This window comes from Anarrhichthys ocellatus, unplaced genomic scaffold, assembly GCF_004355925.1.
Source record: "Anarrhichthys ocellatus isolate YVR2014 unplaced genomic scaffold, GSC_Weel_1.0 scaffold133, whole genome shotgun sequence".
Lineage (NCBI taxonomy): Eukaryota > Metazoa > Chordata > Actinopteri > Perciformes > Anarhichadidae > Anarrhichthys > Anarrhichthys ocellatus.
The window spans coordinates 197,068-208,897 of record NW_022280163.1 but is presented as its reverse complement, the minus strand read 5'-3'; the positions used below and the strand labels follow the sequence as shown (position 1 = coordinate 208,897).

Below are 11,830 nucleotides of genomic sequence, written 5' to 3'. Positions count from 1 at the left end.
TTCGGGGACGGTCTATTAGTGATCGTTAGTCACCATCATGCTGCTGGCCCGCTTCACTCGTCACAAAGATGCTCACACAGCAGCTCAGTTTCACCTCACTGTCAAAGCGCTCTACGTTCTAAAATGTTGTAGACTCAAAACAAATGAGTGAAATGACGAGGCACTAATATTACAACATTTTCACAGGCTTAACAGTTTTTAGTGTTGAAAGCTTTTGTATGTTGACTTAAAACCATCACACATTTTGAGGCTGTACTCCTTATTTATTTACACAGAACATATTTGGAGGAAACACACAAACAATATCAGTGGGAAAAAATTAATAAATTGACACCTTTCAACAATTATACGCTTAAATACATGTTCTATGTTGAGCATTCAGGGCTCTTACGTCAAACACAGCTCGACGGAGTCCCACTAGATCTCGATATGGACTTGAATGTCTTTGAATGTTTTGTGTTTTTCCCATTATGTGGTTTCCTACAGTTTGGAAATTGAGCTGTTTCAGCAAAAAGAAAAGCACCTGCAATCCCATGTAATCATACATATTTCTTACCCCCACTTCCCCGTGGCAGCAAAGTGGCTATCGCTTACACATGTAGGAAAGCACCGCAGTCAGGGGTCCACTGTCAATATTTCCATGTGGTGGCTTCGGCGGTTAAAGCCATTGTGGTCTCTTATGTGCACTTTGTCAGTGGGTGTCCTCTTTGAGAGCGGAGCTCAGTCTGGCCTCCAGCTGGTCGGCTGGCGGACGAGCGTCCGGGTTTGAGGCGAGCAGGTCTAAAAGCAGGGAGCTCATGGCGGGACCGGGAGGTGGGGGCAGCGGGGGCGCTCTCTTAAACTTCATGGGGATGCACAGCTGGAGGTCAGCGTTCTCCCACAGAGCCTCCCCCAGCGGCATCAACCAGCGACCCCGACACACGTAAGCACCTAAAGAGGGAACACGAGGGCAGACGGCGTTAAGTCATGGTGCAGGAGGGTCCTGCCTCACAGCAGCAGAGACGGCGGGGGGCCACTTCATGCCAGTGATTGTGGACCACGCTCGTTTTTGCAAGCAGTCAAGTGCCTTCTGGTGCGTGAAGTACTTTTCTAAGGACAGAGAGAGTTTGACCTGGAAATGTAAAAGACTCTTTAGAAATACTGCAGTGTGAGAGCAGCCTTCCTTCTTTCAAAGTTACATTAAACTGTGTGTCATCACAACATCTTTGTACTCATTGAAACCCCTCTGTAAAAATCTTCAGAATATAGAGAGGAATAAAAGTGGAAAGTTTGGTGAATGTGAGAGCTGCTGAAGTGGAGATTTTTAACTTTTAAAGATATGTTTTGTAAATGTACAGACATTTTGATTAGGCTAAAATAACTAATAGATATCACCATGAAACTTCCCTATCCCTATTTTTTGTATTACAAGTTTTCTGAAATGTGATGTTTACATATGCAAATGAGGCATCATCTAATGGTAACTTTTGGTACATTTTAAATTTTTATTTTTTTTTTAATTCTACTATATTCATCCCGGAAGGGTAAATTTGTCTCTTCATTTACCCTTCCTTGTATATAGGGAGCAGTGGGCTGCCCATGACAGGCGCCCGGGGAGCAGTTAGGGGTTCAGTGTCTTGCTCAGGGACACTTGGACACGAGACACGTAGCAGCCAAGGATCGAACCGCCGACCGCCACGGTTAACGGACGACCCTCTCTACCCAATGAGCCAGGTCGCCCCCGAATTTGGGAGAAATCTAATGATGCAAATATACAACGTAGTAAAATAAACACTTAAAAGGTGTATTTTGGATGTTTTCCTTCCACTAGTCTGAAAGAAGACAAACAGACCAAAAGCTCCACATTGACCAGAGCATGTAAAACAATGTTGAAGCCTGCAGTGTCTCTTCTTAAACGTGTATCAAGTGAGGGGTCAGAGTACTGCATGAGGGCCACTTGTCTGATTACAAGTGAACATCCACTTCACTTCTAAACCAAAACAGCAGGAACCAGGATAGATCCAAACTGAATGTGACTGAGCATCACTTGGTCTGGAGACATGAAGCTGCAAGAAGCAAATACACCTCGTAGCTTGATGTCAATATGAGTAGAGTACGTCAAGAGACATTCAAAATAGGACCAGGTGTGTTTTCTAAATAAATCATGTGCTAAGTGGCATTTCGCTATTGTTAATAAGCAACAGTGCTTCGCTTTACCAGTTTGCAGTTGAACTGACTCAGTCTGGATGTGGAGTGTTGAGCTAAACTTTAACAACTGTAGCAGTCACAGGGGTTTATGCACAACGGAAGTTAGAGCGTCTTCATCTTCTCTACTGTGCCGGATTCCCCAGCGGCACAGAATATTTGAGTGGTGTACAGTTACAAGAGGGATTTAAAATCAAATCTTATGCTTTGATTGGACTGCTTACAAGGGGGCGGGCTTATAGCGAGATCCAGAGCTACAGAGGGCTGTGGCTCCACACACACCGCCCTCGTCGCTAAAAGTTGCAAAATGATCGTCGGCTGGATGTTGTTTGAATATATTGTTAAATAGGTGCATGCTGTGACTGGGGATGTGATCTAGAAGGGTTAAAAGGTCATTTGTGTCCCTGTTGTCATGCATCCTAGGACACACATTAGAGGGAAGAGCACATTAAAATAAACCTAAGAGCCCAATATGATCAGAATCCTAAGATGCATTCACTGCCCAACAATGATGTCAATAGAGGGGAATCGAGCTGAAACAAGTAGTTTCAATAACCGCAAATATATTACCTGCACAATAAGATGAGAAAGATATAATATCATGGCTTTTTTAATTGACATCACATCAGACCTGAAGGAACTGAATTTAAAGCTGCAGGACAATTCAGTTATATTTATTCTTCTAAAATGAAGTACTTTATTTCAAGATGGACGTCTTTCAGAAGCTTTCTCTTATGTATTGTATTCTTAAAGCATCCCTTATGTTACTTGAAATGAGAGAAAAATTCGACCTCAGGAGTTGGGCGAAGCTGAAGTATAACGTTAGCTTCCTCTTCTTTCTTTCACACCATTATGACATTAATAACTCAGGTTTGGCTACTGATCAGAGCAATTAAGAAAGATAAAACTAGAATCTGTCATTTGTCTCCATTCAGCATTTTCTAGACTAAATGATTAATCGAAAAAAATCCTTCGTAGCGATCCCCTAAAAAATTAAAGATGATTATCCTTGAAAGTAATTAAAATGCATTAATCGTTACTTAATCTCAATGTCTCTTGGATATACTTCAATGGAACATTGTTAGCAACACATCGTCATGCAAGTCTGCTTCCCCCAATGATGCTCCACACTGAACCCTGACCTACACACTTCACAAAGTCGAGGGTCAAGTGTGGGGATGTGTGGTACTGACTCAGGCTACTACGTTTCCATTTTGAAACGCACATCTTTTTGCTACGCTTCCGACAATTTGTTAGCTTGAAAACTCCGGGGTTGTGACGTAGTGTGGACGGGGAAACCGGAGACCTTTGAAAACGCTGAGTTACGCTTCCGCGCTTGCTACTTGATTGGGTCTTAGCAGTCACGACGTGTCCTTCCCTGATTCGTCACGCCGCCGGAAGAAAACAAACACTAGTCTTGATTACCGATCGACTACCAGGTTAATTCACCATGGATAACTGATTACAGGTGTTGCTGACCTTGTTGTGTAAACTAGCAGCTGTTGTGCAGTTCAGTTCTGAATTTCATAACTCTACTACTGCTGACATGCAGAGGAAGCAGCGGTTATTGGAGCGATTAGCGAGCGGCATTATCAGCCCTACGGAGCGACCGTCTGAAGTCACGCGTTTGTGGCTTTGAGGAGGGCGATGGACTTTCCTTTTCAATGCTTATTTTGTTCTGCACAACTATTGTAAAATCCACACACATAAACTATAAAAGGAACAAAAGCATAAATACTCTCTAGTACGACAGAGACTTCAGCTACGAGTGTGAGAACACAATACAACGAAACCGAGGAAACGAGTGAGAGACCCATAATCTAGTAAACTTTGATTTGTAAGTTTTCATAATAAAGTAGATTTGGTGTGTGTGTGTGTGAGGGTGAGAGTGAGTTTTTTCCCCACTAAATGTCTGTTTAAGTAGAGGAAGATTAGAAAAGATCTTAAGTATCAAGCCCGACCTTTTATTAGTAAAGAGTATTGTAACACTTTGTTCTATTTTCTGTATGCAAGCAACCAATGTACTTCCTGTTTACACTGGCGCTCGAATGCCCAGTGTACGTAAACAGTCCGGCGATATTCGTTTTCAGGCGTTGAGATCGTTTTCGCTTTAAAACCCTGTTTTAAGATTGGAAAGGTATTCGTGTGGATGTAGCCTCATACAGCTGGATCTGGTATCTGTGACAACTATTCTATATGTATATACATTTATCCTGGAATTTGAATTCCCGTCTAAGTTTTGACCAACTAGTTGCTGCATTAAAAAGGTTTACACTCATTTATATATTTATATTTGTTACATTTTGTTTTACACGTTAGGAAAACAATGTGTAAGTCAAGCCTGATTTTGCCTTCCACATAAAAGAATGATCCCACTCACATCCACACAGCTCATCATTTAAACACTGGTAACAGATCGGTACTCTCAGTATCAGTATGGGACTGAAAAAGCGTGATCGGTGCATATAGTCAGGTGCAGGACCAGCCTGGTAAAAGGCCAGCAGTGACTTCCTCACCTGACGGAGCAAAAAGCTAACAAGCGGCGCCGGGCTTCAAGGACAAACACAGGAGGTTGTGTCTTGCTCCTCGACTCGGCTCCCCTGCCTACTCGAATAACTGTGTGGGGGTGTGGGTCTTCAGAGAAGATAAAGTAAAATAATGGACCATTTTATCTGTCTGTGAAAAGCCTCCAGCTGCCTCCAGATCGTGATCTGGGCTGCTAAATTCCATTTTGCCTTCCTTTTTTTTTTTTTTTTTTTTTAAATTTGAATCCACTGAAACCCCCTCTCGTCCCTCCAATCATAAGCGTTTCATTCCGCCTCATGGAGTATCAATGACTCAGGGAGGTTCTCAGGCACTAAACTTGGGGATAATGGTTCATATCTCCCCTGCCCATTTTTGTGAATAAAATGAGACAACTGTAAAACAGCCATTTCATTACTCTCTGACAGTGGAGCGCAGAGCAAAACTGGGCCCTGCGTCCATTAAGACGCTTCCTCATCCTATGGCCACATGGGTCCCGACAGGAAAATAGGAAACAAAAAAAGAGATTCAAATCTCACAGCTATACTGGAATGCTGGCACAGTGCCTCGCCTGGCTCATGTTGAATCGACCAGAGTTCTGCAGACTTCATGGGTCCAATTCATTAGATCAAACATTCTTTGAGATGACGAAGTTGACGAGAACACAGCTGCATCTTTGCATCGCCGTGGACATGTCATTAAAAGCACTGGGTCAGGGCCAATGTTGCCATGTTTTTTGAAAAGATTCAAAATGAAAGAACCTGGAATCTCGTGCTGCCAACGACAGCACGTTTTAGTAGAGAAGGCTGAATTACACGCTGTCCGCTCGTATTACAGGAAGCGGAGCTACTATCGTCCACACAGCATAAATCATCCATCTCTTTGCCATTTAGATCCATGATTGTACCATCTGTGGTTGATGAATATATGATGTATGGTATGTGACATTTTTAATATGTGCCAGTTAATTAAGTCAGACTCGATTCGGCACGATACGTCATCGAGCCGCCTGACCACACACTCGAGCTCTCCGACCTTCCCGTGAGCTGGTGAGGGGGGGGATGCAACATGACACACTATGACTTCATGACCCCTGATGTTAACACTGTCCCAGTCTGTATTCACATATTCACATGATGTGTAAGTCTACACTGCATCAGGTATTCTCCATCTCGTTCCATTTAGTCTCTTCTACCGACTGTGTACTCACCCAGTTGTTCCTGCGTGGCCCCTTCTTCCAGAAAGGTGATCCTCTCCAGGATGGCCCAGAACATCACACCCAGGGAGAAGATGTCTGCCTGGGCTGTGTAGGTCAGTCCGCCCCACACCTCTGGAGCCATGTAGAAGTCAGAGCCGCAGGTGGAGGAGAAGTGCTGTCTGGTCAGCTCACCGTCCACCGGACCCTCACTCATCTTGCTCAGACCGAAGTCCGCCACCTAGAGGTTGGACGGGCAGATTGACTGAAAATGAAATGCTAAAACGCAAAAGAGATGAAACCCGATGCTTAATTTTCCCTTTGGATAAAAGCTATGTAAAGATTTGTAGAGGAAGGCTGAGGTATGGAGGTATATTTCAATACGTGGAAGTGTTCACTCAGTAGAGCCGAAACAAACAGTCCCTTAAATAGATCATTCAAATAAGAGAGAATCAATCAGCGACCAGCCTATTTTGATTATCGCTTCCATAATTTTAAGTTAAAAAAAGAAAAGCAAAATAGTTTCTGATTCCAGCTTCTTAACTGTGAATATTTGCTGGTTTTGGTGGTCTTCTATGACAGTAAACTAAATATCTGGACTGATGGTAGAACAGACAACACATTTGAAATGTCAATTTGGGCTTTGGTCATATGGGAAAGGCTTTTTTTTGGTGTTTTCTGACATTTTATGGATCAAATTATTAAAACCAGAAATGAATTGACAGATACATTGTTTATTTTTCAAGTTGCATCCCTATAGCATATCTTTCTATTCTACACAGGGTACAACATCATTTCATGTGCACCATTAGCAAAAGGACATGGGGACAGGAAAAAGGAAGAAAATGGGCCCGATGTTGTGACTACAATATTCAATTCCAAATGAGTGCACCTGTGGACTGGAGAGTAAAAATGCACGACTATTAAGAGTGATAAAAAAACAGACAAATGCATGTGAGAATGTCTAAGATGAAGGCTTGCGAGGGCAGACATACATTTGGTGTATTTTTGTATTACATTTAGCCCTATAATAAAGGATTTACCTCACAAACAATTCATTTTACTTACTGACCACACTGTTGTCATGCAATATATTCCTAGTCATACACTATTTAGAGATGGTGTGGTAAACTTGTATAACTCCTGACAAACCCCAGATAAAGGTTTGTCTCAGTATTTTGGGTTTCAATTGTTTTTGGTACAAACGTTTGGATACTGACAGCATTTTTATTTTCAGTTACTCTTTCATATTGCTTTTTATTATATTGTTTATTGTCTCAAGTTCATTGTTACTGTGAAGACCCAATAACCTTCTGAAAGAAAAAATAATGATTGTTTCAAAGTTGTGTACTGACTGGGATAACACCACTGGAGCTGACGTAAACACTGTCAGCGTCACAACAGGCTGCCTACCTTGACGACTGGACCCCTCTGTGACATGCAGACCAGCACGTTGTCTGGCTTCAGGTCTCGGTGGGTGATACCCAGACTATGCAGGAAGGCCACGGCACTGCAGAGCTGTCGCACCACGCTGTGGTTACGCTGGCAGTCCGGTGGCCCGGAGAGCAGGTACTGATTCAAGTCGCCCCCATCACAGTACTCCATCACCAGCCACAGGGCGAAGCAGCGCAGGGGTGTCGGCGGCTGCTCTTCCTCCCTCGGGGCCGGTCTCTTCCTGGCTTTGTTCTGAGGCCTGTGTGGGGTTGTAGAATCAAATGCACTTGATTTAGTCCTGTCCTGAAGTCTTGAGACAGAGCTGCTCCTCCGCTGGGTGTCATTCCTCTCCTGACTTTGTGCCGCTCTGGCTACACTGCCCTTCAGCACGCTCTCGACCAGATGTGGAGGCACTTTCCCTGGTTTTAGGGGCTTCAGGCTCCTCGGCCCGGTCTGCAGGAGGCAGCTGTGCAGTGCAATGACATTGACATGGTTCTTGGCAGTGGCTCTCATGGCCCACAGCTCTTGCAGGTAGAGTTCAATGCACTCCGGGTTGCTACAGGGCAGCCGCTTGATAGCCACCCTCTGTCCTGTTTTGGCCATATGGCCCTCAAAGACCACACCATAGCTGCCTCGTCCTACCTCCCTCTCTAAAGTGTAGAGCTCCTCCATCTCTCACAGGGGCTGGAGCCTGAGGTGACTGCGTGCTAAGACAAATAATACAAATTTAAGAAAGCGATGGTTAGCATGATACAAAAGTACATGTAGCTAGTGTTAACATATACAACTATACAATGAGTGTCTAGTATTAACAACAGTGTAACGTTCACTGTAAAATAGCAGCAAACCCTTATCCAGGCTAATTTTTAAGTTTACGTTTTCACGTGAGACCCAAAATTAAGCCCCGGATGCTTAACGTTAATTAAACTCAGCTGGGATTACTAACGCTAACGTTACTGTAACGTTATGTGCTAGAGCTGTTTACTTCTTAAATAAATTAAGCTAACTTTCCTCTGTTTGTATTCAAGTTGACGTTAACAAGACACAATGTACTGTACAAATGACTACATGTTCAGTGGCCACGAGAACATATGAAGGAAGTTACTGAATACTTTTAACATTGCGCTGTCTGTAGCCGCACGAGCGTGTTAGTTTAAAAGGGAAGCGATACACAAAGCTCTTACGTTAGATAGGCTCTCGTTATTTTGATTTCAAACTTACCCACAAAGACTTCAGCTTACATTACCAGCAGTGAATAGACTGGAATCTACTTGTTGGGCAAACCGTCTCGCGCCATATTCAACGAAGTTTGATTATTTATGGTCGATAAACAACTAAGATAAAAAATGACAACACTTCTACCAGCTAATGCGAGAGACTTCCGTAACTAAATTCAGAGCGTGCCGCTCTGTGTTTACGTGCATTGTGATTGGTTACGGAAATTCAGTCGCGTGCTGTGATTGGTTGGTAGCATAGCCGTAGGGCGTAGTACAATTCAAAACAAGACACCGCAAGTTGCAACTGCCAGCAGATGAAAAGCGTCAGATACTTGTCGGCTGGGTTCAAGGTATAGAAACGGACTGTTGATATCAGAAAGAATGACAATAGTCAATGGAACCTTTATTTGAAGAATGCCAATACATTTTAACGCAATAAAGTGATATTAGATCAAATAAACAATGCTAAACAACGCAGTTTTGCGGCTGCAAGGTTTGTCAGAGGAGTCAGTTAGAAGTGTGGAAATAAGCCGATAATATTAGCAAGTGTGATGAGACACACTCACATACTATAGTAGCCATGTACACATTCAATGTTAGATGCACTGCAGTTACACCAGCGAAGTTAATGGCATGTAGTATGTTTATAATAATAATTATAATCATAATTGTTATCATTATTATCGGTGATGTTATTATGATTTATTTATGATCATCATGATTACAAAACTTAATGTTGCCCTATATTGAAAAAAATATTTATAGGCACATTCAATAGACTTTGCTCAGAGAGAGACTTTGGTAGACTCACAGTTCAGGACACATTAGACATTGGAGGAAATAAACTAGATAGAAGTGCTGATAATGCTTTACTGAAGCGATACATCTAAATAGGTATAGCCTACGTGAAATAGGACATTTTTGTAATCAAGCCATTTAATTTGACAAAAAGCACTGGAAGTGCAAAAACAGCAAACTTCCCTTGTTGCTGCAGTCCCCGTTTAATCACAAAAGACCATCTGAACAAAACACACACACACACACACACAACGAGTGGGTGCTGCATCAGTATCGACTGTTTTTTGGTGGTGGAGCGGCAACCGTGGTGATGACAGATAACAGCATCAGTGTGTGTGTGTGTGTGTGTGTGTGTGTGTGTGTGTGTGTGTGTGTGTTCTTCTGAGAGAATATAATAGGAAACATGGTGATTCATTGCACTGAAGCACAGGAAGAAAAAGAAGAAAGAACGTCTCTCCGTTTGTGTGTGTGTGAGAAATGTGAGTGCTTATGTGAGCCATAGCTTTTATCCGCGATGCCAATCATGAATCCTCGTCATTACTTGAGGAAGATGGAGGCAGTCACACTCGGCTTGCTTTCATCTTGAAGCACATGCCCTCTATTCTATTATCATATCTCACTTGTTTGACAGATATCTGGATGCAGACATCCAGCATAATATAGAGTGCACCCGAATGTATACGGGAAATATTTAGTGGGATCCACTCGGAGGTGTTGGAGGTGCCGAAATTGAATTTCCCGACAAATTCAATGAAGCATTCATGCCCCCCCCCCCCACTACCAAAACACATGTTAACGAGTCCGATAAGAATTATTGTTTTAATCACCTCTGTTTTCAGACTAATTGTGTTTCTGTGGGGGCTTTGCTTGCTAATTATAGAGTCCATCAACAGGAGGGGCAACAGTAATTATTTCCTTGATTGAGGTCAGAACCCCTTGCATTTAATCCAGAGGTCTATACCCCTCCTGCTCAAAGAGTAAACATCTCCTCGGCGTCTCACACTTAATTTCACAGCAGTCGCTCTTTTTACAAACGATGGTTTTGTTCCTCACTAAGCCAGCTTCCATGTCTTGATTGTGCAGAGCCCAGTCTCCTTACACCGCATTATTTTCTATAAGAGAGAAAGGTTTTTTTCCCTGGTTTCAGATGCCCCCCAAAAAGGCACCCGAAGCGGGTTACGCAATGAGATCGATGTATAAAACACATGAGATACTGCCGTGTGGCTCCCCGAATGCCTAAGCTCCGGAATCAAACTTCCCCGGAGTGTTTTCGGTGGCTGACGCAGCAGGTTTTCAGGGCGGTGGGTGCAATTCTTCTTCCGTGCAAAAAAAAGGTAATTTTAGGCCATGCTGTTAATATCAATTACTTGTGTCTTGACAAGGGGAAAGCCCATGCAATCCACAGCTTCTCGTCATTGGGTTTAGGAGGGTAACAACTCTGGATAGGATGGAGAGGAGACGAGGAGGTCGGATATGTTCCCAATACCGGTCAGTTGTGGTCGGAAGCCCAACAGCCGTCAGCCAACCGCTTTGGGCTCTTGAAATGAATCTCCTAAATCTAGGAAATAAAAGTCTAACTTGGCGACTAAGCCAAAACAGTGCAATGCACTGTATGCAAATGTATGTCAATGCAAATTCAGGGAAATACCGCCAAGTGCTTATGTCTGTTTATTGGAAAATAGAGTTCATTATAGGGAACTGTCTTAGGACAGATACTATATTTAAGCTGATTGCATAATAAGTCCAGCTTTTATGTCAGCCATCAGACTCTCTGATTTCACCACAGTGGGGCATATAAAACAACTTGCAATGTTTCTTTCTCCTTAAAGCATTTTAGTTATCATTCTCTGGTTCAATTATTTAGCATGTTTCCATTGATACAAATCAATACATTTGTTATTATGAACCCTCTACAGCTTTAATGTTGTATTATGCCCGTTTGGAAACCAATTCCACATTTCTACAGAAGGATATTTGCGTTTCTAATCCTCGTGGAGAATTAGGGAATGATGAAAGCTTTAAGATTTATTTTTATTTTTTAACACTGGGAACGTTGGGCTCTCCTCCATGCCAGAAATAAACACTTTTTAAAGATTATCTGTGGAATTAATATTATTCTCCTCAAATTCATTTTACAGACCATGTGAAACACTGACATCTTTCATGAATTGAAGAAAACCCAATATTTTCAGATAGATTACCTCACATGTTGAAACAATACAGGATTCCGCGGCTTCATACATCTACGAGAGGATGTACAAAATCCATCCCTACCAAAACTGGACTAATATGGTTTTGACGTGACACGGTGCCAAGTTAAGCTCGACCTTCTCCGTCATCGAGGTAATCACTGCCTCTTGGCCACCAGAGGAAGTGTGTGTGTACACTGGACAGCCGGTGGATAACGGCGATATCAATGACAGACAGGCCCCCGCGACGGCTGCTTGTTCTTCTTGGTTCCTTATCTCAGCCGCACCGA

General features: G+C 42.8%; 1 protein-coding gene across 1 annotated transcript; it reads right to left on the bottom strand.

Moving 5' to 3' along the window:
- Positions 1–254: 254 nt before the first annotated feature.
- Positions 255–8,710, bottom strand: LOC116399874 (serine/threonine-protein kinase pdik1l-B). The gene is made up of 4 exons (XM_031877323.1): positions 8,558–8,710; positions 7,316–8,043; positions 5,918–6,143; positions 255–930 (listed from the first exon to the last, which is right to left on the bottom strand). Exons 2-4 carry the CDS (start codon positions 8,006–8,008, stop codon positions 692–694), a joined length of 1,158 nt encoding a protein of 385 aa, XP_031733183.1. The 5' UTR covers positions 8,009–8,043; positions 8,558–8,710; the 3' UTR covers positions 255–691.
- Between the last annotated feature and the right edge of the window lie 3,120 nt (positions 8,711–11,830).